The sequence below is a fragment of the Labrus bergylta genome, chromosome 17 (genome assembly GCF_963930695.1).
Source record: "Labrus bergylta chromosome 17, fLabBer1.1, whole genome shotgun sequence".
Lineage (NCBI taxonomy): Eukaryota > Metazoa > Chordata > Actinopteri > Labriformes > Labridae > Labrus > Labrus bergylta.
The window spans coordinates 15,867,615-15,892,965 of NC_089211.1; the positions used below are offsets into that span (position 1 = coordinate 15,867,615).

General features: G+C 40.2%; 2 protein-coding genes across 6 annotated transcripts; both read right to left on the minus strand.

The window, feature by feature from the left end:
* Positions 1-594: 594 nt before the first annotated feature.
* Positions 595-17,759, minus strand: LOC110000212 (huntingtin-interacting protein 1-related protein-like). The gene is made up of 33 exons (XM_020655412.3): positions 17,130-17,759; positions 16,672-16,735; positions 15,756-15,898; positions 15,531-15,587; positions 15,129-15,209; positions 14,947-15,023; positions 14,800-14,861; positions 14,528-14,668; positions 14,382-14,439; positions 13,136-13,211; positions 12,920-13,039; positions 12,253-12,366; positions 11,973-12,156; positions 11,784-11,872; positions 11,521-11,637; positions 11,279-11,377; positions 9,816-10,010; positions 9,302-9,412; positions 9,016-9,210; positions 8,783-8,930; positions 8,037-8,123; positions 7,845-7,952; positions 7,606-7,742; positions 7,237-7,347; positions 7,083-7,141; positions 6,959-6,989; positions 6,805-6,867; positions 4,206-4,306; positions 3,991-4,096; positions 3,725-3,845; positions 3,503-3,564; positions 1,021-1,680; positions 595-900 (listed from the first exon to the last, which is right to left on the minus strand). The coding sequence occupies exons 1-33, from the start codon at positions 17,208-17,210 to the stop codon at positions 865-867; spliced, it is 3,894 nt and encodes a 1,297-aa protein (XP_020511068.2). The 5' UTR covers positions 17,211-17,759; the 3' UTR covers positions 595-864.
* A 149-nt stretch (positions 17,760-17,908) lies between these two features.
* ccdc62 (coiled-coil domain containing 62) lies at positions 17,909-25,305 on the minus strand. Of its 5 annotated transcripts, none has more exons than XM_065965662.1 (14): positions 25,084-25,305; positions 24,881-24,972; positions 24,644-24,731; positions 24,408-24,554; positions 23,884-24,076; positions 23,265-23,431; positions 22,740-22,841; positions 22,427-22,598; positions 21,519-21,620; positions 20,839-20,927; positions 19,459-19,559; positions 19,045-19,204; positions 18,227-18,394; positions 17,909-18,101 (listed from the first exon to the last, which is right to left on the minus strand). In XM_065965662.1, the coding sequence occupies exons 2-14, from the start codon at positions 24,883-24,885 to the stop codon at positions 18,036-18,038; spliced, it is 1,560 nt and encodes a 519-aa protein (XP_065821734.1). In that variant the 5' UTR covers positions 24,886-24,972; positions 25,084-25,305; the 3' UTR covers positions 17,909-18,035. The 5 variants fall into 5 exon arrangements, with proteins under 5 accessions (XP_065821734.1, XP_065821735.1, XP_065821733.1 ...); XM_065965663.1 differs by having other exon boundaries at positions 24,644-24,684; positions 24,808-24,972; positions 25,084-25,302; XM_065965661.1 differs by lacking the exon at positions 25,084-25,305 and having other exon boundaries at positions 24,881-25,077.
* Between the last annotated feature and the right edge of the window lie 46 nt (positions 25,306-25,351).

Sequence of the window (25,351 nt, forward strand, 5' to 3'; positions counted from 1 at the left end):
AAGTGGGCTGAAGATTCTCTTTAGATTTTGTTGCTGTTGGTGAAGAGTTTGGCTTGACGTTGGGTTTACATCCTACTCAAAGATTAGGCTTATATCAATTAATTCATGACGTTAGCCTGACGTCATATTATGACATTTGATGGATGTCATTTCCGACATTGGGCTGATGTCATTTCCTGATGTTGGAGTTGTGGCATGCTCCGACCTTGGGTTGAAGTTGTATTATGATGTCATGTTGATGTCAAATAATGACGCCCAGCTGGCGTCATATAATGACATTAGGATGATGTCAAATAATTACTTTGGGCTAAAGTCCTTTCACAACATTAAGTTGACATCATATAATAATGTTGGGCTAAGAAATGTATGGCAATAGCTTTTGTAGCTGTTACGAGTCAGCTCATCAGAAAATATCACAGGTTTGGGCAGAGCAGGTCGAAATCTGTCAAAACAGCGCTCTGTTTGTTGCTCTACAAAATAAGAAGTGGCCGACAAAATGTTTTTAGGACTGGAAGTTTAAAAATGTCGTAACTATTGGGACTCATGATTCATCATTAATCTTGATTAGAAAAGAAATGTGAAAAAACACTTGAACAAAGTGCTGTATTCTGATTTTATTAAAAGCATTTAATCAATATAACAGCAAACAAAAACATAACTTAAGGTTTCAAAATAATGAGAAAAATTAATTCCATGACCATAAAATATGCACATTTAACTGAACAATCATGTTTTTAAGCTCCTAAAACCTAACTGCAGAGCCAGGGTTATAAAGGCTTTAAGGCAGTGTTCTGAACATATGAATCGACATCATTTATTTCCAGTGATTCTTTGGTAAGATATCTTGTTCTCTTTGGTCAGGTTTCAAGATTCCCCTGATCCAGTTTCTCCTCGTTTGAACTGTAATTGAAAAAGAAAAGATTAACTTAACACCAGTCTACTGAAGTTATCATCTCATTCAGTGTGGTAGATTTATATTTGATGAATATTCAGGTCTAGCAGATTGATTTCAGGACTTACGGCATTCTTCAGCAAGTTTCCAGATTTGGTGAAGATGTTGGGCTTTCTTAGAGACAGTTTGGGGCTCTGCGAGGTGGTCTGCGACGTCGCCTGGGGCGGTGACAGTGTCTGAGGGTTGGTTTGGCTGGATGTGTTTGAGGCGGGTTGTGATGGTGAGTAAGACGACTGATTTAAGGAACTTTGTGATGGGTTTGGTGTGTACGGCTGAGATGGGACATACGGCTGAGATGGGACATAGGGCTGAGATGGGACATACGGCTGAGATGGGACATACGGCTGAGATGGGACATACGGCTGGGAAGGTGTAAAGGTTTGAGGAGGGGTGTAGGTAGTAGAAGGAGTGTAGCTTTGAGGAGGTGTGTATGACTGAGGTTGTGGTGGAGTGTAAGCTTGAGGCGGTAAGACTGTTGGAGCTGGTGCGAACGGGTTGGTGCTTGCAAAGCTCTGGGTGTTCTGGTACGGCTGTGTCTGTGAAAAGGACTCAGGCTCTGGTGTTGAGTCCAGCAGAGTGGGTGGTGGAGGGGGTGGGAAGCTATCCGATAAGTCCTCAGAATCGGCGACGCCGGTCTCGGGGGGGTTGAGCTCGTAATGCCTCTTCCTGAGCTCCCCTAGACGGACTCGCTCCTGCTCCAGCTGGCTCTCCAGCTGCAGCACCTTCACCTGAGAGGCCCAGAGAGCAGAACATCTTCAACAACAGTGGACTAAGGGAGACTCACCCCCTTAAAAATTCAGCATAACTATTCTCTGGGATTCCCCCCCGAGAGGAGAATGCTAAATAATGTAACAAAAACCAACATCAATTTTTACATGAACTCCTTTTAATCAGAATCACAACGAAACTGGCCCACACACTATACCTCTTACAAAATAAATATTTATAATTATCCAGTAAGTGTGTAATAATTGAACTTAAAATGTAAAAATCTAATTTTGAAAACCTTCGAAGTCTCATGCCCCACCCTACCCCTTTTGTTTTTGGCGCCGTCAAGGTTTCTCTAGGTTTAGTTACCCTTAAAGTAAAAAAAAAAAGCACAATAAATTGCCCTCTCTGGTGCCCTGTTAGTGGAGAAAACAAGATAAAGTTTCCTTTTGCCCCTTAAAGTGAAAAGTTGAATAAATCTTTCAGATGGCCTTTTAGTGGGGGAAACTCAGTAAGAGTGCCCTCATAGTTTCCCTTCCAGTGCTGCAGACACGATAGGGTGCCCTTTTAGTGGAGAAAATGCACTCAAGTGCCCTCTGTGATGCCTCACAAGAAATACAAATGTGACAAAATTGGCTTTGAGATTCCCATTAAAGGAAGAACGTGCTGCTTTTTTGATTGATTTTTTTTCAAGCTGCCTATGGCCTGCATTGCTGTGCTAGCAGGCTAATGTTTGCACTCTTCAGTTAGCTTGTAGCTTCACATTGCATGTGAATTGACACGGAATGACCGTGATCCAAAAATGCTTCCAGGACATCCACATAAGCAGTAAGTATTTTCTTCTTCTTTTCCCTAGTCCTTGACTAAAACAGCTTTTATACGCAAGGGGAGGAGTCAGCCGTCCCGTCCATGTAAACATGGCACGACAACAACACTGTCAGTGGGACTCTCGCTTCTCACTCATCGTAGACAGGCATGACTCAGACAGATATTTACAGAGGATAGTCTTGATTTCGTCTATATTTATGTGTAAAATGTTGTATCTTCTTCCTTTAAGTGGTAGATGTTAGTTAAAGTTTGCTAAAGACTGTTACTGCTAAAGTGCTCTGTAGACTTTCTCTTAGTGGGGACAGTTTCATTAACTGTCCTCTATGAAAAAAGGGTCATAGGACCCTCTGCAGTGCCCCCTTCTTGGGGCAAATGTTCTCCCCTTATTAAGATAATTACACAAAGTGCCCTCTGGGATGATCTCTTAGAGGAGGTAATTAGATAAAGCACCCTTTACCATGACCTTTTCTTGGAGAGAATTTCCTGCAGGAACCTTCGGTGTTCCCTTCTTGTGGAGAAAATGAGACAAAGTGCTGTGTGTGCTAAAAATAGTTTACTGCTTTGTGCATCTGTGAGTATTTATTTCAGAGTTTAAGTAGTTACACTTAGTCACAATCTGAGTCAAAACAAAATAATGTTGATCTTAAATACAGTTCTGAACCTTCCAGCTGTCAATGTTAGGATGTGATAGATAGATAGATAGATAGATACTTTATTGATCCCGAGGGAAATTCAAAGCATCCAGTAGCAGGTTACAAAGACGTACATGACATGAAACATTTGTTACAAATTAAACCACAAAACCGACGCACCCCACCCATGCATATATATTAACCCGAAAAAAAGATTTAAAGAATAACCCTAGATGAATCAAACTTAAACTGTGCAATTAAAAATAGACTTATACAAGAAATGCACATAACCCGCGCAGGGATAAAAATATATGTGCAATTTAAACAAGAACCTATAAACAGTTGAGGAAAAAAATTTGATTAGATAATTAGATATCCTCACCTGCGCTTCCATTTCTTCTGTTTTCAGCTTGATCAGCGACAAGCCAGAGAAGTCCATAACACCTGTGAAGACATGAGAGTTCATTGCATTTAAATGTCCGATCACTGTTTGCAATATTATGTTGATGTTGCTTCACAGCTTCCTTCCGCTGCCAATAAGTAACCCGATAAATCATTTAATGCACGTCTAATGTAACCAGAGTTGTTAAGTTTCTCCTCTCACCTTCACTGGTCCTCCGCTTCCCGTGTTTGGTGGAGGTGACCACCACGGCAGCCATGTCATTAACGTGCCGCGACGCCTGCTGCAGCGTGCTCAGCTTCTTGTTGTTACGATCTGCCTTCACCTGAAATGATGACACATCACAGCACGACAGAACTTCAACGAAAGAAGACAATTAAATCACCACATGGATGGAGTAACGAGTCAAATATTTGCTCATCGGAGCACTTTGCAAAATGGCTTGTTGATGTTGTGATTTGATTTCCTACCTTTGAGGCGGCAACCAGCTGCGCCGTGCTCGCAGCAATTTCATGACAGCAGGCAATGAGCTCCTCATGTGTACCTTTCTCATCCACAAAGCGGTCAGCAGAGTCTCTGACAGTAACAAGGCAAACACATATGTACTGTTACTAAAAAAAAGTTTGATATATTAAGAATAGATATGGAATAACTTTTAATTGATAAGACTAAAATTGTCACTTACAGCAGCTGTGTGGCGCCCCAGCCCACGGCTTTGGAGGCGGAGATGAGTCCTTCTGTCCAGCGAGAGTTCTTGGCGTAGAATTCTGTAACAGAAGCTGCGCCCTGTGGTAGAAAAAAATGTGTTGACATGTGTTATTGTTGACACGCAACTGTTAATTCGGCTTTTTGCTTCAGCGGTAATCAGAATAAATCAAGATGTTATAAAACTAATAATATGGAATTTATTCCCTTTCTCAAAGTCAAACATATCATAGAGTCAAATAGAGAAAAAATAGGGACAATACAGCCTGAATTTATTTTTTATTCATTCAAAAAGTCAGCAAATCATTCGCTTCTGTGAGTAAAGGTTAAAATCAAAGTGACTATTTGTTTTTGTAACTTATTGATCTCGAATAACCTCAAACTCACCCAAAAAAATAAAACAACCCTTTCCTGTTTGCTGATAAGAAAACACAACTTATCGATTAACTGTTTGAAAGAGACTTTGCATTGGAATATGAAGACAGGATGTCAAAAAACCCCTTGGAATAATCCTTTAATCTACATTGGTAAAACTGAACACTTGGCTATGTGTGAACGACCTCAGAATAAACACAACTCAGGAACAACTCAGGAACACAGCCGAGTTAATCAACACGGCAGGGGATGCCTTTGATGTGCTCTGGACAAGGGCTGGGGCGATATGGACCAAAACTCATATCTCAATACTGTCTAGCTGAATGGCGATACTCGATATATATATCGATATGTATTTTATTAACAGTGAAAACACATGAAAAAATAAACTAACTGTTTGTGAATTTAAAAAGTAATATAATAAAATAAAAATGTTCCTTAAATACAATAAAAGAGAGAGAGAGGAGGAGCAGGGTTAAGAGGGACAAACAGTCAGTCATCATCACAGAGATGAGAAAAAAGTGACCTGGCACCTCTATAACGTTATTTTAATGCAACTTAAACTATATCGATATTAACGATATTGTCTTACCCTATATCTTGTTTGAAAATATATCGATATATCTTAAAAACTCGATATATTACCCAGCCCTCCTCTGGACTATCTCAACAACTGACCTAACAGCTTTAGACCTGATGAAGAATCTGTCCTAACCAACATGCTCAATTTCTGATATAAAAGAATGTCGGTTCAATCCCTGAATCGGATATATATAATTGTGACATCAAGAGTAACATTTTCATGTGAGTTAGATTCCACTACGATCATCTATGACGGAATTATACATGTAGGAAGTCTTTTCATATGAACCTGATGAACTTTCACTGAATCTTACGTGGAGCACTATTGCCCCCTAGTGGCAAGATTGCTGCACAGATCTAAGTTTTAGGATCGAAGAAATGATGATACGTTAATTATGTTATTTTGTTCTAGTTATAGGAGATGGTATTTGAAGATATGATTTTATACGTTTCATACTATATTAATGTGTTTTTGAGAATGTTGAATGTTATAACGCTGGTTTTATTTCCATCCAGGCAGAAATTGTCTGACTGTCCTCAGGTTTAATGTAATGCGAATTCATTACATCTTTGTTTGAAATGTTTAATGTCTGAGATAATACAATAATCTACATACAAATATTGACATGGTGATGTTCATATGATCAAGTTCTTATTTATACTCTTAATAAGTAAGAACTCGGAGTGAATCAAATTAATGAACAATTAATTATTGATAAAATAGCCCATCTTCACAAACTCTTCACTCTTAGTTTTTCTTTCACTCTCTTGTTTTATTTTCACTTCTCTTGTTGCCTTTCGTGCACTCTTGTTTCGTACCATTCTTGCTTTCTTCACGCTTTGCTCCCAAAAAAGCTCAGAATCACAGGACCTGCAGACCTCGTTTCCATCTTATAATTACCACTATTTTTCAGGTTATTATTATTCAGTGTTATTACTTACGTTGTCACGTCAGTATCACTGTCGTAATTATATCCTTTGCATATTTACTCCCTTTATATATCTTTTGTTCATCATTTTTCTTAATTAAACTTCACATTTAAATTTAAATTTTCAGTACTTTGACTGTGTATTTTTATGGTTTTAACTGCTTGAGAATTTACCCCAATGATATGAGACAGATTTATAAATTAATTAATTAACTAAGGTTAGTTAATTTATGCTCATTCTTCGAGCTGGTGCCCCGATTTATGTTAGAAGTAGAATAATACGCTATATTTTATTAATAAACTTTAACAGATTTCACCAAGGGGACAATAAAGAGTCTTATCTTATTGCACCACTTTGTATCGTATTGCATCATATCGCACTGTATCTTTTCGCATCACTTCATATCGCATCACATCGTATCGTATCACATTGCATAGTATCGTATCGCATATCATCACATCGCATCGTTTCATCTTGTAGCTGTACAATGAGAGGGTTGATTTGTCTCTTGGGGAATACATGAAACTGAAACTATGTAAATAAATAGGTTATATGACCTTGTAAAGTCGTCTCATATTTTCAACTCTACCAATCTTTTTAGAATCAAAAGTATGCTTAATATTTGCTTGGGAGAAAATCTGATATGGTCTTGTAATTTGATATTTAATTGACAATGTATTACACTGACTCACCCTTCCTCCTTCCACAATGTCTTTTTGAAGGTCAGTAGAAGCTGTCACCAGCATATGAACAGCCTGGAGGGAAACGGGAAGAGCAGAAGAAGTACTGAATAAAAATGATCCTTAGTTCATAAAAATACATCTTATGGTAGACTGACTTTTTTACCTTCATCAAGTCTGAGCAGGAACCCAGGATGCTGTGATGAAACAGAAATCACACAGGTTAGAGCAAACAAAGGGAGGGAGAGAAGCTTTATGTGTTATGTTTTTAGATGTGGTGTTCGTCTCACCTCTGGTTGACCTCAAGCTTAACACCACTGGTGTCTCTCCTTGCTTGATTCATAATCTCCTGTGAAGCAATAATTGAATGAGAGACATTAGGAATCAGGAGGAGTTTTTTGGAGTTTGTGAAGGTTATGTGTTTAAACGTGAGCATTTCCTTACATCCATTCGCAGCACCGCCTCTTCAATTGCAGTTGATGTAGCGATCATCTCTTTATCTACCATTGATCCCAGCTCCTCCTTCAGCACATCCTGCCCTTTCGGACGCAACTCCTAAACAGAAGACATACAGTCAGATTTTAAACAAGAGCTGGAAGCAAAAGTCTTGAGCTGTATAGCCTTATAAGAGAAACACTTGTGATGAGTACAGTAACTTGGGGTGGGGTTTCCATGTCACCACATGAACATTTCTGATTTGATTTCAGCATGTGAATATTTGTTTCACATTAATTAACCTTTGTCAAAATGTTAAAGTTAAGGATTTAGCTCAAAGCTTCTTTTGTCTTTAACAAAGATAAACATCAGTCTCACCTGTCCCAGAGCGAGGAGCCGTTGAACGGTGTAGCGTATCGCAGATGGATCAGCTCTGGGTAAACTGGCCTGAAGCTTCAGATCTTTCAGGTACTGAAGGCAGTGATTGGCACAATCCCGACAGCTGTCAGTTAAACCTGCACAGCAGACAAGGAAAGAGGGACAGCATGTTGACTGTTGGCGCGTAATGTATTTGACATGTAATCTTGGCAGTTGGTGTGTGAGTGTGTGTCTCCTACAGTCGGCCTGGTCAGTGGGTGCAGAGTGTGATGTCGCTGCTCCGTTAACAATCGTGTCAGCAGCGAGGTGGGAGAACTGTGTGACCGCTCTCAACAAACCACTGGCATCTGAACAAGAGTAGAGAGGCATTAGATACATTCATGGTCTGGGGTTAACGTACTCTTAACCCAAAGCGCACACAGCTTACTGACCGTTTCTGTTTCCCATGTAGACCTGGTGGCTCTGCTGCATTTTATCAATCGAACCCAGAGTGATTTCAGCTCGATTCACCAAATAATCTGAAAAAAAAAAAAAAAAAAAAAAGAGAACTGGTGAGCAAAATGGAATCAAAAAGCAAAATGTCAATATGAGGATGAGGTAGAATAGGTGATATGAAGTTAAAGGGGAATTTGAGTTATGTTTCAGACACTTAGAATTTCATTCTGAGACTGTCAATGGCAAAAAAAAAAAAAATATTATGGAGGTGCTTTAATCAGGGATATTTCTCCTCAACAATCTGATGGATTTGTGGCCATTTAAGACTAATAGCTAAAAGCGATGTTCTTTCAGAAAATGTTCTTCTATTATATGTTAAAAGTGTAGTGTTTTTTAAAATGTAAAAAAAAAAAAAAAAAAAAAGGATTCCCACAATCAGCAACTTCCAGTGTTGAAAAATGAAGCTGATACGGAAGTGCAAAAAAACTGCAGTTCCTTGAGTGTTCACCTCGGCAGCTTCCAAAAACAACAGAGAAAAAAGCAGTATATTCTGCAAATTTAGTACGCTTCCGGTGGCGCTGCATTGCTGCGGTGTGGACTCCTGTTCTGTGCTGTTCCTGGTCTACAAACACTATAATGAAGTAGTTAATGATGGGCAAAATCATTGTATTTAGAGCCCTCTTATTCGGTGAATACAGTGTAACAAATGTTATTTTTGAAGGGGGGAAATGAGAGGTTCTACCAGGGGAACTGATGCAGCTGATATGTATGGGGTCGTCCACTTTGGCCACAGCATCCAGTATGATGCCTTCAGCCTCCACCACAGCACACTGCAGCAGACAGAACTGCTCCTCCTGCAGCTTCTTGGCCAGCTCTCCTTCACGACACGCCTGAAGTTTCAGATAATCGCTCTCGTCAGTAACTAACCACCATGACAACTACAGCTTTATCGTGCAGTCATAAACAGTGCAGTACCTGTTGCTGTAACTGAGTGTGCAGGATTCCCAGCTCCATGCTGCTCCTCTGCCTCTCCTGCTCCAGGGAGCTCTGGTGGAGTTGAGCCTGCTGTCTGAGGGAGTTCAGCTCGGACTCCTGATCCCTCATTGAGCGCGTCAGCACCTCCCTCTCTGCCTGTAGTCCTGCAAGTGAACTGCTCAGCTGGGTCCCACTCTGAGGATCAAAACAGGCATGACTGTTTTAAAACTGTGATTTGTCAATTGAGGACTGGTAGAGGATGAAGTTAAGGGGAAAATATTCCTACCATCTCTTTGCTCTGCAGGACGTTTTTTGCAATAGTCAGTTCCGCTCGTGTCGAGTCCAGCTCTCGCCTCAGACGGTCGATCTCCAACTTCTGCTCCGCGTTGATGGTGAGCTTATGGAACACAAGGCAAGTTTATATCTTTAGCACCTTTCAAAAACAAGACAATGTCGAAGGGCTACACATGAGGTAAAGACATTAAAGCTGCAACAATTAGACAAAAATAAGGGGGAAAAAAAGCACCAAATAGTTCATAATCAATGTAGCGCTTTGCTGTAATTTAAAGCAAAGTGTCTTGACATTTGCTGGTTTAAGTTTCTTAAATAAAATTATTTAATGCTGTTATTCATTTTGTGACAGTAAAGTTGTTTCATTGGAGCTACTGGACAATGAAATATGAAAACAAACTCTCAAATTGACCTGAAAATGGAAGTTGTAAACAGTGAAGTCCTCAGCTATGTGCCCCATCCTGCATGTTAATGACAATTCTTTGTGGTGCTCTGTCCCCAGTCTGTACCTGCTGCTGGAGCTGAGCTCTAAGAGACTCCAGCTCTCGGTTGAGCCGGTCTCTCTCCAGGTCCAGGGAGCCCTGCTGATGCTGGGCCTGTTGTCTCAACAAGGACAACTCTGAGTCTTTCTCTCTGGCAGATCGCAGCAGCACCTCCCGCTCGGCCTGCAGAGCTGCCAGGCTGCCGCTTGCTTGAGATCCCTCCTGAAAACATTTAAACACAAAACAAAGTAGGTGAATAAAACATCTCTGAATGCAAAAAATCACAGGATAAAGCTGTAAAGTGTCATTCAATAGGGAAAAACCAGATATAGGGGACTGACAAGCAGGAAAAGAGCCACAGGTCAGACTTGAATCCAGGGATGTTTGGAGGGTGCGCCCCACTCCACTAGATTTATGAAACGGCTCGGTTCACAGTTTCTGACTTGGCCTGGTGGTGGTGCTGATGATGAGTTTGTTGGGAAGTTTAAATCAGCCATAAGGTTTACAGTAAAATGAGGATATGCCTGCTTACTTCAGTTCCTATCTGAGAGCATTGTAACTGTGATGCATTCACTGACTGTGAAGAGGATGCCTTTGCTTATTCCTACACAAACTGATATGAATTTGAATGTTGATGCTTCCAAATAGTTTTGAGCAAAGTGAGGTGCAATTTAACTAAAGCCATTTTCAGACTTTTTTTATTCTGCAAAAGTGCCGTTAATAACCTCCGCCATCATCAGGTCATCGTGCATTCAAACTGATTCTGCAACAGAGTAATGTTGGTGTCCCAGTCTGTGAATTCACATTGCGTTTCGGCATTGCGGAAGCACGTGGCACAGTGGGAACTCCACATAGACACAGAGTGAGACATGCACGCACACACAGCACTGCGCCGCCGCACGTGACTCTGCTGAAACTGTATCACCTCTGTAAAGCCTCTATTACTACCTTCGAAGACGGTTATGAGGGGGGATCACTTCACCCCCCCCCCCCCCCCCCCCCGTTACGCCTCCGCGACATTCAGATCGAATGTGAAACGTCACAGGGGCGTAAATATCGGGACTTGAAACGGCAGTCTGAATAAGGCTTGTGATGCATTCGCTTGCTTTTGTACTTATTCGGGTCAATTCAAAAAGTGACGCTTCAACCACTCTTGCTCCGACTGAACCCCCTTTAAAGTAGATATTTTCTACTTAATTGTTTACCAACAAAAGCCTCTTAAAACAAGGATGTATTTGATTACTCTTGTACCACCTGAAGGGCATAGAGCTTTAGGTTCTGTTACTTTTATTCCTACTGTGGGTTCCTTAAAGAGCGATTCATCCACTTTGTCTACTTTTAACAGCTTGCTGACATAACTGTGAATAATGATGTATACACTAAGCTTAGGATAAGATGTTCAATGTCTGCCACTACTACTGAGCTATAGTAACTTTAATACTTGCTTCACTGATAAAAGAGTATGTTCATATTTGAAGATTATGTCTCACCCTCTCTTTATTTTCCAGAGTACTGCGAAGGAGAGCCAGCTCTGCTCTTTGCTCCAGCAGCTCTTTGTTCAGGCGTTCCACCTCCTGAAGTTGGTTCATCTGATCAGAGGAGGAGACATGTAGTACATTATGAGGGGCAGTCTTTTTTACACAGTAAAGTTCCAGGTTGAAACTGAGCATATCAGCAGATGTAGCCATATTGTTCTGCAGTGGTTATGGATAAGATGACGACGAGGTCCCACCATGTTTCTTTTCTCCTGTCGTAGATATTCCAGCTCACTTTCCAGCTGCTGATTGGCTCGCAGCACATCGTCTTGGCCGTGTTTTGTACTGGACAGCAACTTCACCGTTTCTGCGTTCTGCACAATCACACACAAATAAAAGACTGCCTTTAACAGGTTCGACATCTAAAGAAAAACACCAAATCGTCTTCTCCCTGAGTGTCAGTAAGACAATTATATCCACAAATGTCGACATTGTCCTCTACTCTGATGTTGCAGCTCACCTTCTTCATTAAGTCAGCATGGCTGCTGATCAGCTCTGCATGTCTGTCTTTGAGCTGAGTGAATCGAAGCTCTGCTGCCTGAGCCCTGGCTGCACAATGAACAAGAAACAGGATCTCAGTAAGAGTTAGCTACATTCCTGTGTCTTTTTTTTTTTAAATTGATTTTTTTAAACAAATCTGTGTACTCACTGTCGGCCTCTTTGAATCCAATCTGAGCACCAACACTTGCCACATTAGCAGACCGCAGAGCCTCCACTTCCATCCTCAGATGTTCGTTTTCCATCATGGCCATCTGCTTGTGTGTGCGCTGCTCCTCCATCTCCGCTTCCAGACGGTTCACCTGAGACTTTAACTCAATAACAGCCCTCTGAGCCTGAAGGAAAAAGGCATGAATAAGGGGGTATGTTACAGCGATATCAAAGGGTTTGTACTGGAAATGTGTACCGAGCAGCTCAACTGATCTACTGACCTCAGTCTTGATGAGCTTCAGCTCTGGTCTGAGCACCTCCAGCTCTCTCTTCAGACTCTCGTTCTCTGTGTTCTTCTTCTCGTCAGGTGCTGCCATTTGGTTCATCAGATAGTACTGCCAGGACAAGGCATACGAGTTTCAAGCTACACCAACGCTATGAAATGTAAAGCACTCCTTGCCTTCTAAGCAGGAGTGGCCTTTTTCTACCTTCAAGACCAGTTCAATGATAACAACAAAAATACAAATTTCTACATTTTCCTTTCTGTTTTAACCTTGAATCTAACTTTCAAATAGAAATCTCTCATTTTGTGTTTACCATATTTTGAAAACAACATCGACAGCCCCGATCGTTCAGCACCGACAGAGCGTAGAGATTTGGTGTCAGATCTCACAAAAGGGGAGATCGCTGTTTTGTCAGATTTTGTGACAAGTTTCAATCATTGTGAATGTTCTTCTTATGAAGATGTGTTACCAGTATTAACTTTTGTGACTATGAGGCAAAAGATTCCAAACTCCTTCATATTTTCAGCTAAAGGTTACTTCCCCCGTCTTAAATACAAACAGGACCTGCTGCTCATTTCCTTAATGTGCATCTCTGTGGAGAAAAACTCAGATACAAAAAAAAGCATGCTCCTCTCTCTCTGAGCCCGTCTCTGTGAAGGCTTACCTGTGGCACCTTCGGCTGCCGCTCCACTTCCTCCCCATCTAGCCGCTCCTCATTGGGCATGACCACCACTGCCTTTTTATATTCGCCAAATGCTGCGGCGCGGAGGAAGTTCGGAGGAGCCTGCGGGGGTTTAATAACCAAAATGTATGTTATTTCAACAGAAAAAAAACTTTATTTAAGTTTAAGTTGAAGCATCAGAGAAAACTCCGTACTTACATCTGGGAGATCAGGGATCCGGATGATACTCTTAAAGAACTCAATCTCTCTGGCTCTGTCGAAGAACTGTTTCAGGCTGTGAAAAAAAACAAAAACACGACTGTGATTGAGTGAACCGAAAAAAGATGTATGCAAGGTTAATAAAAGACATAGCATACAAAGGCATTTTTTGTCATTGTAATACTGATCAACCTGTGTAACAAATCTATTTTAACTGTCAGATGTAAGGGAAGAAAACATTGGCTTTTTCCAGTCCACCAGGCTGGGGATGAGTTTTCTTTTGGTGAAGTTAGTTAGCAAATATCACAGGTAGCAGTCAGCCTAACAGATAGACAACTGGTAAAAATAAAGACCGATTTTTCAACTAAGCAGTAATCAATTTGTCAATCCCCAGGTTACTGAAGCTGCTGCCTACGTGTTTGTAGAAATGCGTCGATTAAATACCCTTAATAATACAGTACAGGGAGTAGACAACACATACGTTTGCGTTGAGTTGGACTATGCAGACTGTAATACAGGTTGAGGTTGTCATGTTTTTCTGACAGTGTTGGTCGGGCTGTTTGCTTTAAAATCCCCTTTCCCAGCTATAAAGGTGATGAACGTGAAATGGACAACCAAAGAAAAAGAATACAGAAATATATATCAGCTGAAAAGTTTGGGAACCCCTGATGTAGAGATTTAAAGGTCCCACATTATACTCATCTCCAACCAGATTAAATAAATCTCAGAGCTCCCTAAAACATGTCAGTGAATTTTCTTGTTACTAATCCACTCTGATCCTACATTTTATCATGCCTACAAACCCCTCTGTTTCAGCCCTGCTCAGAACAGGCTGTTTCTGTGTCTGTAGCTTTAAATACAAATGAGCTGTGTCTGACCACGCCCCCTCTCTGGTAGGGCTAGGGTGGCTTGCGCTTTCTCGCTTCATGCCCGATTGTTTACGGTGAGAATGCAAACTCAGAGGGCAGAACATACACCTTGCTGTGTCAGCGTCACCAACCTGAGGGAGGGGTTACTGCCCTTTGTGATGTCACAAAGGGAAAATCTCCAAACGGTGCAGGTGGAGCAGGTAAATGATGGAGAGGATGGACTTTTCTCATAATTGGGGGATTTTTAGAAAGGATAGGGACACATTTTAGTGTTAGAAAACCACGACGAAGTGTATTATGTATAACATGTGACCTTTAAGTGGGATAATACCTTTTATTTTTTGCCTTATATTACTTCAGTTACACTGAAATCCTACCCTGTAAATAGATCACGGAACCGCTCTCGATGACCTAGAAGAGTGTCTGGTGCGATGCCTAAAAAACACAGAAGAACATGATGAATTTTGGAGGTCTAGTACAGTAAGGTTTGATTTGATGACGAACATTTTTCTGCGACACTCACGGCTGTGAAGTTTGAACATCAGCAGCACAGAGAAGTGGTAGAGGAAGCTGCAGTCCAGGATGAGCGGGATCAATGGAGTCAGTCTGCACTGTCCAGCTGGGGTCGAAGGTTTGGCCCCGTTGGCATCAAGCTGACGCAGAACTTCAGAGAATATAAACAAGACATTAAAGCTCAGTTAAAGGACTAGTCCAGTGGTTTTCTGCACTTTTATAATGTTTATAAAGTCACATAGCCTTATGTAAGGTCTTTAAAACATGAAGAGGTGGATTCACCTGTCTCAGACATCTTTAGTCCAGCATCCAGGCAATCCAGCAGCTCCTGTGTCATATCCAACCTACAATACATAAAGCAACAATTAATAAAAGCGTTAAACTGTTTCTTTTAATAAGATGTGCTGTATTTGTTAGTGACAAACTTACACTTTGGTCACGTCTGTTCCTGCTTCTCTGTCTAAAGTCTCATCGCTGACCTCCAGGTTTCCTGGGATCGCCTCGTGCTGAAGAGGAGGTTTTTATTATTGGAAATCAACCTTTTTTTTAATAAACTGACACTGTGAAATCTCTTTATATATAAACCATAAAATTGTTTATTTTTATGTTACCTTCACATGGAATTCAATTTTGTGGCAGAGATATTTGGCTGACAAGGCAACAATGTGGCCGTATCGATCATGCAAGCTTCCCTAAAATAAAATGAAAGGTGAATGTTATAAGAAGTCAGTCGTTGATGGTTGTTGAGTTGCATAAGATAAAATATGAAATTTAAAGAAGGACACAGTGGTAATAGATGAGCAGGTTGTCTCAATCTGTGAAGGGAAAATTCTACAATTTGTTTAAAATGTAAAATAAAAAGAAACATAATATTGGATCCATGTTCAAAATGATGAAGGATTGAAGTCATTCAATATATAAATGTACTATGTTGGTGCTTGTACCTCAATAGGGATTAGTTGCAAGGTTTTTACACTGGTATCTAACTTAATAAAATCATCTCTGCTACTCACCCAGAGAACGCCCATATCTTTAATATTGCGACAGTATCTGTGAGAATCTCTGACGCACTGCAAGACAGAGAGAGAGAAAAGAGAGAGAGATAGAGAGAGAGAGAGAGAGAGAGAGAGAGAGAGAGAGAAGAGCGATAACACATCATCAAGATGACAGAAAAGTAAAAAAAAAAAAAAACAAGAGGTAAAATGCAAGATTGAAGCATTTTTAATGTTCAAACTCACATTTCTGTGTCCACCACGCAGCACTTTGTGCAGCAGATAGCAGAACTTCCAGCTGACCATGGAATGGCTGGACAGAGGCAGGTTGATGGCGTAGGACCAGAAGGTTGTAGCTCCGGCCTCCTTATATGTTCCTATGATGATTTCTTCACAGCTGTCAAGGAAACTCCAAAATACTAGTGCACAATCTAGATTTAACCTTTAACGAGTAGATTGTTAAATTAAATCCTGGTTGACTAGTTTTACTGAAATTACTCAACAATCTTACATCGAATGGTCAGGAAGGTTTTTTAGTTTTAGTTGTTGTCACCAGAGTTTGATTTCTTTTAACTGTAGTGGCCTTCATTCTTTGCCACCTGTTCCCTAATCCAGCTGAAATTCGTGATTCATTGTCTGCTGTTTTTTTTTTTTTACTGTATGACAATTTTGACAACTTAAACTACTACCTTCAAAAATAACTGAAATTGCAGTAGCCTACCTTTGGCTTCAACTTGAACGTAAAAAATAAATAAAATACACTTCCACAACAGGAGCATATGTTAGCCTACCAACATGCCAGACTTGAATGGTGAATTAATGGTGAAGTGTGCTAACCTAATATAAGATAAGATAAGATATACTTTATTCATCCCAGCAGGGAAATTTAGGTGTTCCAGCAGCCAGCATACATACAAACATACAACACAACACATACACACATACATATCCCACCCATACAAAAAACATGAGCCCACAATACATAGCCAGGATAAACAAAAAAGTGGTATGGATGGTTCATGTGCATAAGTAGCTGTTACTCATAGCTGACTGACTTTATTGATTAGATTTTTAAAGAAAATAGTCAAATAAAAAAAAAAATGGTTGTAGGTGTTTTTGTAAAAGGGAAACAATGTGGTTTGATTTCAAAATAAAAGGATACCGCGGACATATTTCTCTTTGGGCGGTGTTTCAGTAGAGGTGACTGTTTTGCTGATGCTGTGAAGCTGAAAGAAAACAGACAGGTAAAAGGTAAACAACTGGCTGCCGGTTAAAACCAAAAAGTTGGATTTTTACAGTCTATTTTTCCTTAAGTACAACAAAACATCTCATGCAATATGTAAATGGGAATTGAAATCATTTAAATTGATGAAGGCTATCAAGAATAAACTACTTATTTTGTAGGATTGTCCTACGTTTCTGTTCGCACTTCAACCAAATATTTTCTGTTCTTGTAGTGCGCCTACAAGAATTAAAATAATAGGCCGAGTCATTAAATGTCTCTTATAGACTATTAATAAAACACAGTATATCTTTGTGTAACACTCCTCCTTCCGTGACGGACAGAATAAACCCAGTGGGGTAAAGTTTAAACCTGTTTTAATTAAACCGATCACTCACCTGTTGCTTGCCAAACTGCTCTTTCTCCGCAGCCAACGCTTTTTCCGTCTTATTGTCACTTTTGTTCTTGCTTTTACTCATTTTGAGGCTATACTCCACGCAAATTGAACTTGAGATGTATGAATCCAAGGTGTCAGCTCCTCACCTCCTGTGCGCTCTGGTGCCTCTTTAAAAAAAAAAAAACCAATAGGTGCGTCAGACGCTCCGTGCGCACGTCCCCAAAAGATTTCTCTTTAAAGTCGCTTCTTCAGATTGAAACATCGCAGTATTCCTCCACAAAGAAGTAAACGAAGAAACGTGTCATGGATGTAAAAAGTCCCCTACTGAGCAAAAACGCGTCCCAGAACAAAAACAGTTGTGATTCGATGAAAATCTGAGATTATTTTGAGATTAGTATAAACAATATTCAAACGCAAAATAAAATTAAATATGTTACATATAAAATAGCGAAAAGATGACAAAGTTACAAATCCAAATCAAGAACTTTGTTTTTTTTAAACAGCTATCTACATTTCCTCTGAGTCACCCTGCAGACTTGTAGGCGGTGAAACTGGAATGACAAAAGGACACACCACCTAACAGCCCTGTAGGACTGGTTTCACATCACAGGTACATAACACAACTCAGCCTTTAAAAACCTATAGAGGGTGTCAAAACATATTTTTATAAACATATAAAACATATAGTTTTTTTATGGCCGTACAAAATAAGAATAAAAATTAAATGTAAAAAGCGTGGAGGCACAAAATAAAAATAAAAATTTATGGGGTATAAAAATGACAAGTTCATGAAAGTCTGTATTTTAAAACGTTATTTCTCTGAGCAACAGTGGAGTTCATACTTTCATAGTAAAACGTATTTTGAAATGTTTGGGAAATTCTCATGTAGTCATTGTTTCAGTCTATATCAGGCCGTCCACACGTCTTTGCTGGCACTGTGTCGAGGGCAGGGTTTGGGTGGAGTTTCACCAACCTGTTGGGGAAAAGAAAACAAATCTGTAATGTCTTAACACACCCAAACTACAAGCAGTTTAACTGAACACTTCACTCCTCCTTATTGTCCCACCCCATGCATACAAATGGATGAAACTCCTCTACCTTGTCTGTTGGGGAATATGGCTGGCGCTGGTGGTAGTGGTGGGGGGATGTCGGACTCTTATGATGATACAAAGATTCAGAGGCCCCAAGCTCTGAACTGGCCTGAATGACCTGCCTGGACTCATCTAAGAGCTGCTGCAGAGAACGGCTGGATAAAAAATCATCACCCTGCAGGAAAAGGATTAAAAAACATGAATCAGTGATCGACTGAAAGGAATGGTTCTTTAGAAGAAATTCACTTCAAGGCTTTCTTGAAGGGAATTAGACAAAAAGATTCAAACCACTGGATTTCTACCTCTGATGAATTTATAGATGAAGTCAGAGGACGGTTAGCTGAGCATAGCATTTAGGAATGGGAACAAGGGAAACTGCTTATCTGGCTCAGTTCAAAAGGTAAAAACAAGCACCTCTAATGCTCAGCACTGAACATGTTGTATTATCATTGTTTAATCCATAAACAAAAATCAGACAGGGACCATGTGATGGTTTTTACACTTTGTGTTTGGTATAAATTAAACAAAAAAAATGTAAAACATAAAACTGTAATGAGTAGATTTTCAAGATTACCTTACCTTTTAATTAAACAAAGCCATGCTAGCATTTTCTTGTTTCCAGTCCTTTGCTAATCTAACACAGTGCTAGCTTTAACTTCATGACATAAGATTGACAAAAACTTTGGTAACACTATCTTCTATAACCTCTGCAAAAGAGACACTAATGAAGCCATCATTTTTTTTGTTTATGTGATCATGGTTACTTAATCTTGACTCTTCCTTGATGAAGTAGTAGACACTGCTGCTCTTCATATGAGGCCTTACATCTATCAGGTGTGCTGCGCAGACTCCCCGTTCCAAGTTGGCTGTTCTGTGTTGGTGAGCTGCCGCTAAAACCGCACCATCATGAGACAGTTTGAAATTCTTCACCCTGAGTGATGAAGGTGAACAATTCTCTGGACAAGCACAGCTGGGTTCATCCTGACTGAGACACAAAGACAAGAAAGCATAGACATAGTATCACACTCTCACACACTTCTGGTCTTTGCAACCAGGATGTGACACGATTTATCTCGTGGTTATCTGTGTAGTCATCGTTAACTGCCAGGATGAGTGTTTTTCTTGCTGTTAAAAGTTCATACTACTGTGTGTTTCTTTATTATAGCGCTGGCTTCAAAGAGAAACCTGGAAATCAAATCTCTCTTTTTCTTCGTCTTGCTTTTCTTGCAGAGTATTCACCTGGCTGGTAATCCATGATTGGCCCTCTCTCGCAGGTTGTCACGGGCACTCTCCAAATTGGACTGCAAAAGCTGGAGGTCATTCCGCTGATTATCACACACCTGTTAACACATGCAAACAGCATTATGCGTATTCATTGCATTGATTTGTTTTAAGATTTTGAGATACAAACCATCAAACGCTGAAAACAGCAGTCAGAGCATCTTTACTAGTAAAACAGAATGTGTGCGAGGAGTCCCAGAAATGTAAGATCCTTTGCGTTGGGCCGATCCCTGCTCTGTACTGGCCTAAATTATGATCTAGATTATTTTGATTGATATTGACAACTATGTTTTTGAGGTACTGGTGTTGAACTCTTATGGTCAAAATATAACAACAAACACTTTGAAACATTCACCACACACGACAGAACCTAGGAAGAAAACGAGCGCAGCACGGGCATGCAGCAAAGTTATCGTTTAATCTCGATGATCTTGGTTGGAGCATGGTTAGCTATGACAGAGCTACATTGAGCTGAAGAGCATCGTTATCCCGGACTTTAAGTCCCCTTACCCCCCTGATTACCTCATGAGAATGGAGCATGAATCAAATTCACTTGTACAGGGTTCAGTGAAAATGTAAACACTGTTTGCGTTGCCAACAGTAACCAGAAATGTGACAACGGGTATCTTTCTGTTAAATAGTACTTAAAGGCTAACTGAAGCAGGTTTAATAGAATAGACAGGGTAAGCTAATGACACCAAATCACATTTCAGTTGCTTCTAAAGTTGAAGATTTGAGAAGGAAAAAACCCAACAACAGGGTTGGCTTAAAGAAGGACACAGTGGTAATAGATGAGCAGGTTGTCTCAATCTGTGAAGGGAAAATTCTACAATTTGTTTAAGATGTAAAATAAAAAGAAACATAATATTGGATCCATGTTCAAAATGATGAAGGATTGAAGTCATTCAATATATAAATGTACTATGTTGGTGCTTGTACCTCAATAGGGAACAACCCAACTTCTTTGACTCAAAACAGGGACCCAGAAAGAGATCTGAAAAAATGAACATGTTGTTCAAAAAACACTAATTGGGATTTTACAATTCTATACAACATTTTTTTTTTACAATAGTGTGAATTAACAAGCAGTGGACATGACAGTGACCCAGAGCCACGCAGCCACAGTCCTGACACCACACAATCACTCTGAGGTATGCTGCCAAACCAGAAAGACACCACTGCCGTCAACAACAACATGAGCACGAGGAATGAGGAAACACGTATTCCTCAACAGCTTGAGAAGTGTTAAATAAAGGAATGCTCTGTTCATTCATGGCTGTATCTGTTTGTCCATTTTTCCTGAGTCTTTTGCTTGATTTGAAACGTGTCAAACTCTACCTGGCGGAGGCAGCGTAGCTCTGACATGGTGCGTTCCTGTTTGGAGCGAGCCAGCTCCAGCAGCTCGTCTTTCCAGCAGTCTCCCTCGCCTGGTGAAAGACGAGCATTACATGTTGCACTTCTCTTTGAAAGTCACTGAAGAGACCTCATTGATAGATCAAAATCAGAAAAAGTAGAATGCAGAGTTTGAATAAAAGAGATACAGTCATTGTGAAGTTGAGATTTAAAGGACAAGAATGGTAAATATTCATAATATCATGTAAATAATAAAAGGGGAAATATTCCTACATGTGAATGTTACACCAGCTCTATTTAAACGGCACCTACCGTGAACTGTAGGGTTCAGTTTAGTGCCAAGATCTTCAGTCTGTTATAAATCAGTTGTGATTACCTGTATGGGTATGGGTTAGCTAAAAAAAACATGTATCGCAAACAATATATTGTGTCTTGACTCTAGCCTGTAATATAATAGTGGAGCAGCTTTTTCTTTATTGGAAACATTGTGTGTCTGGTCTAAAGTGTGTTGTGTAGTTTTGACACCAACACAAACAAATGTGATGTCAGATTCTCAGGTTATAAAAAAAACATGTTTAACATGAAACGAGTCGACACTGACGATGATAATGTGTTCTTATATCCAAACAGATGCATATGTGAGAAACAGTGAAAATGCAACAAACCTGAGAAGGCGAGATCTGTGCGCAGCAGCTGGAGCTCCTGTTTGAGACGGATCATCTCCTCCCTCTGAGTGCTGCTCTGTGTCACCTGCTGCTGCAGCTCCTCTACAAACACAAGAGGATAACATGCTTAAGGAATACATAGACAACTATTTACGATTCATTGTATTGACCATACAGTATCATCATCAAAAACACCAAAAGTTCTCCAGGTCTCACCTCTCATAAGTGCAGATTTGCTGCCTTTTTTCTCGTCATAGGATCACTGATTCTGGCTGTTGTTTCTGGTTTACTTTAATGCTGAGATATGATCGATACAAAAAATATGTCTGAAGCATAGATTGTAAATATTAATGGATGAAGCCTGAGTGACGTCACCCAGATGGGATGTGACAGCTCCGGAGGGTCATCGGCAGCAGCAGCCGCCAGGCTGGAAATTCTGTTTTCACCCTAACTTTCAGTCAACCTAACGATAGGCTGAGAGCTGGAGCTGAGGCGGGTTTTAACCCTTATGGCAAACCACCACAACCACCTGTCAATCATTTCAGCTACGCACCTAACTATGGATAACACGAATTGTTCAAAAAAACTCAAAACGGATGCATTATTTAAAAAAATAATATATACATTGTGTGCCCATGTCGACAGTAACTAATCAGACCTATTGGTTTTATGTACCAGGCTGTAAACATATTAATTACTGCTGCTCTTTTTTTGGCTGTGGTGTGTATGTGACTTGGAGCATTCGACTAACTGCAGGATTTTGCACTTCCACATCGGCTTCATTTTTTAAGACCGGAGGTTGCCACTTGGTCTGAAGCCTCATCAAATGTATTATAGCTTTCACTGTCTCCTTAAATGCACAAACTCTCATGTACGTATGGAACTGGAGTTTTTTTTTTATCATGTACCTTTAAGATTTGTGATCTCATGCCTGGCCTCTTTGTGGCGCCGTTTATTTTCCTCCGAGTCTCTCAGCAGTTTGCTCTCCCGCGAACGACTCTCTGTTAGCGACGTCTCCAGATCACTTAGGCGCCCCGTAAGCTCGACTATTTGACCAGAGGCCTCATTCACATCTTTGTCCTGATAGGGAAAAGAGACAAATCACTTTAACCCAGCAGAGGATTCAGACACTAAACGCTTAACGCTAAATTCATGTTAATCAGAAGACAGACACATTCATATAGTTACACACGTGACAAAGACATTAGTCTACATGCGCACCTTGAGTTTGAGCATGGACCTCAGTTCTTCCTCTCTGACCTGCAGTGAGCCAACTTGAGTAGACAGAGCCATCAGCGTCGAGTTCAGACTCTGGTTCTTCTCCTGAGAGACACCACAGACACTTAAGACATGTCAGCCGAGAAACTAAATCCTCTGAATCCTGAATCCAGAGACACTAAAGCTTCACTGACAGTTTTATTTTAATCAATATGAAAGTTGTGAGAAGAATGAGTACCTTAAGCAGTATTACTATGCAGTAAATAATGTATTCTTTCTGTACATTAAGTATTGTTTTTTACATACAAAGGAAAATTTTGGTTCATGTCAACAAAATGATCCCATCAATTGAAAACAATGCAACTCTGGTTGATCTAAAAACACCCAATCTCTTCAGGTGACATCACTCTGTGTTATTCTTACAAGATATATGTAGTCTAAAAGATATAATTAAAAAAAATAAAAAATTAAGGTAGAAACGTGTATTGTAGTATATGGTCTTGTTGTTCTTTCATGTTATTATGGTACCTCAAAGTCTTCACATCTCTGGCTGACGTGCTGCTGTTTCTGTTCCAGCTCACAGAGCTGATCCCGGGCTGCGCTCAGCTCCTTCTGGACTTCCTCCTCCCTGGCTTCCACCACCCACACGCGTTTCGTCAGAACTCTGATCACCTCGTTACGCTTCTGCAACTCATCTGCACATAAAACAACAAAATAAATCACTGGTCATGTAGAATAAGATGCTAATAAGCGCTTAATAATGACTAATAAGCAGCCAGTATGCTACTAATTAGCGTGCTAATAGGCAACTAGTTAATGGTGAATATTGTGACCTTAATTTAAGTTGGGTTAGTGTTACCCAACATTTTAAATAGAGAATAAATGTAGTTTATAACCTGTTCATTTAATAAAACTAAGAGATTAAGTAGTCTCCAGAAAACTCTAGACAATTTCTTTAGGTCCACAGTTAAAACCAAATGATACAGAAATAGATAAGCTCATGAAGAGACAATTTCTATTTGCAAGTTCAAGAATCATCAATAAACATGTGTTCTTGATTTCTTATTCCGCATAATTAGCAGTTTTGGTGTTAGAATAAGTACTGGATCAGTACCATGTAAGGGTGGGGGGGGGTTAGTGTCCTTACCATCCAGACGTGCACACCTTTGCTTCAACGTCAGCATCATCTGGCGGTCTTGTTCCCAGGCCTGAAGCTGCTTCCGATGGGAGGCGGCCATCGTGTTCAGCTCCCTGTCCCGGTCCTTCAGCTCGGCCATCAGCAGCTGCAGCTCTCTCCTCTGCCTCTGGATGGTGGAGCTGCTCAGGTCTCTCACGGGAAACTGTAGCAACAGAAACACATAACGCCATGTACGCTGAAATAATTACCAGATTAAAGTGATCAGTTGTAAAACGCTTGCTGAGCTTGACAGAGTAATATTTTTTTTTTAATTCACTGACTGATCTGTGACTGCACATTCAAAATATCTGGACCCTAATATAAGTACATCGTGAATGTATTACTCTGTTTACAACCGAGACTCAGGCGGCAAATATGTTTGAGTTTGCTGCCTTCACAGTCACAAATCCCTAAAAGCAACACTAATTAATCTTAAACCCACATTTCAGCTACTGCAGGCAGCCAGGAGTTTAGACATCCATATTTGATCTCACCTCTGTGCCCAGCATGCAGGTGGAGCTGAGGACGTCTGCTTGGGTGGGAGGTGTACTTTGAGCCCACTTTTTTGGTGTGCTGCTGTCCATCTTGACACTTGTTAGGACATGAGGTTGGCCTGTATCCGGTGAAGCACAAATATTTTTCTAAAAAAGGTGACAAGTTTAGAATGAGGCATTTTAATTGCGATGCTATTGATCATTTAATTTATATGCGAAGAAGACAGAAATGTTACCTTTTTAACTGGAGTACTGTGCCACAAATCAGCTGATGCATCTAAAACAAAGTCAAAGTGGATGTTACAGGGTGGAGCTTTCTTTGTCCTGTATAGAAAACATACACAAATAAACAAAGATGATAGATGTTGGTAAAGATTATAAGCCTGCTGTGTATGTTTACCATCTGACCAAAGGAAACAGGCTGAGGCTTTCTCCACAAGCTCGTCCATTACATCATAACAGCACCAACCCACTTCATTTGTTGTGTTCTGTCTCTCGTTGTTTTAGGCTCATTGTTGTTTTGTTGAGCTTGTTGATGACTTTTCAGAAACCAGCAGCAAGAAGTCTAAAAAAAAAAGGTGAGTGTGTATTATTTAACACAAGGCTACTGTCAATCCCATTAGCTGTAAATAATGTCTCTGAAAAACTGCAATTTCTGGCCAACCTTAGCGCTTACCCTAGTCAAACTTTTCAATGTGAATCGGTGAATGAGGTGAGGTATACAAGGATCGGACAACAGCGTCACAAGTGTTCTCTAAACTTTTTAACTGAATTGGTAAAAAAAAAAAAAAAAAAAAAAAAATTGTATAATAGAGAGTAAATTCTTGCAAACTCCCATATAAGTAATTTATGGAAGCTCCCAATTAATTTTATTGATTGTCTTTTTCGTCGTATAGCTGTCTTATCCTTGAAATATTTAGCCCAGGAAGAAAAAAAAAGGCAGA

What these genes read in the sequence shown, in the direction of transcription:
- ccdc62 (XM_065965662.1), bottom strand. An exon ending in ACAGTACTCCAGTTAAAAAG is followed by an intron (nt 24,555 to 24,643) that starts GTAACATTTCTG and finishes CACCTTTTTTAG; the next exon opens with AAAAATATTTGTGCTTCACC. An exon ending in AAGGTGTGCACGTCTGGATG is followed by an intron (nt 23,432 to 23,883) that starts GTAAGGACACTA and finishes TTTTATGTGCAG; the next exon opens with ATGAGTTGCAGAAGCGTAAC.
- LOC110000212 (XM_020655412.3), bottom strand. Translation starts at nt 17,210, where the DNA reads ATGAGTAAAAGCAAGAACAAAAGTGACAATAAGACGGAAAAAGCGTTG. An exon ending in GATGTTCAAACTTCACAGCC is followed by an intron (nt 14,440 to 14,527) that starts GTGAGTGTCGCA and finishes TGTGTTTTTTAG; the next exon opens with GCATCGCACCAGACACTCTT. An exon ending in CTACATGGGAAACAGAAACG is followed by an intron (nt 7,953 to 8,036) that starts GTCAGTAAGCTG and finishes ACTCTTGTTCAG; the next exon opens with ATGCCAGTGGTTTGTTGAGA.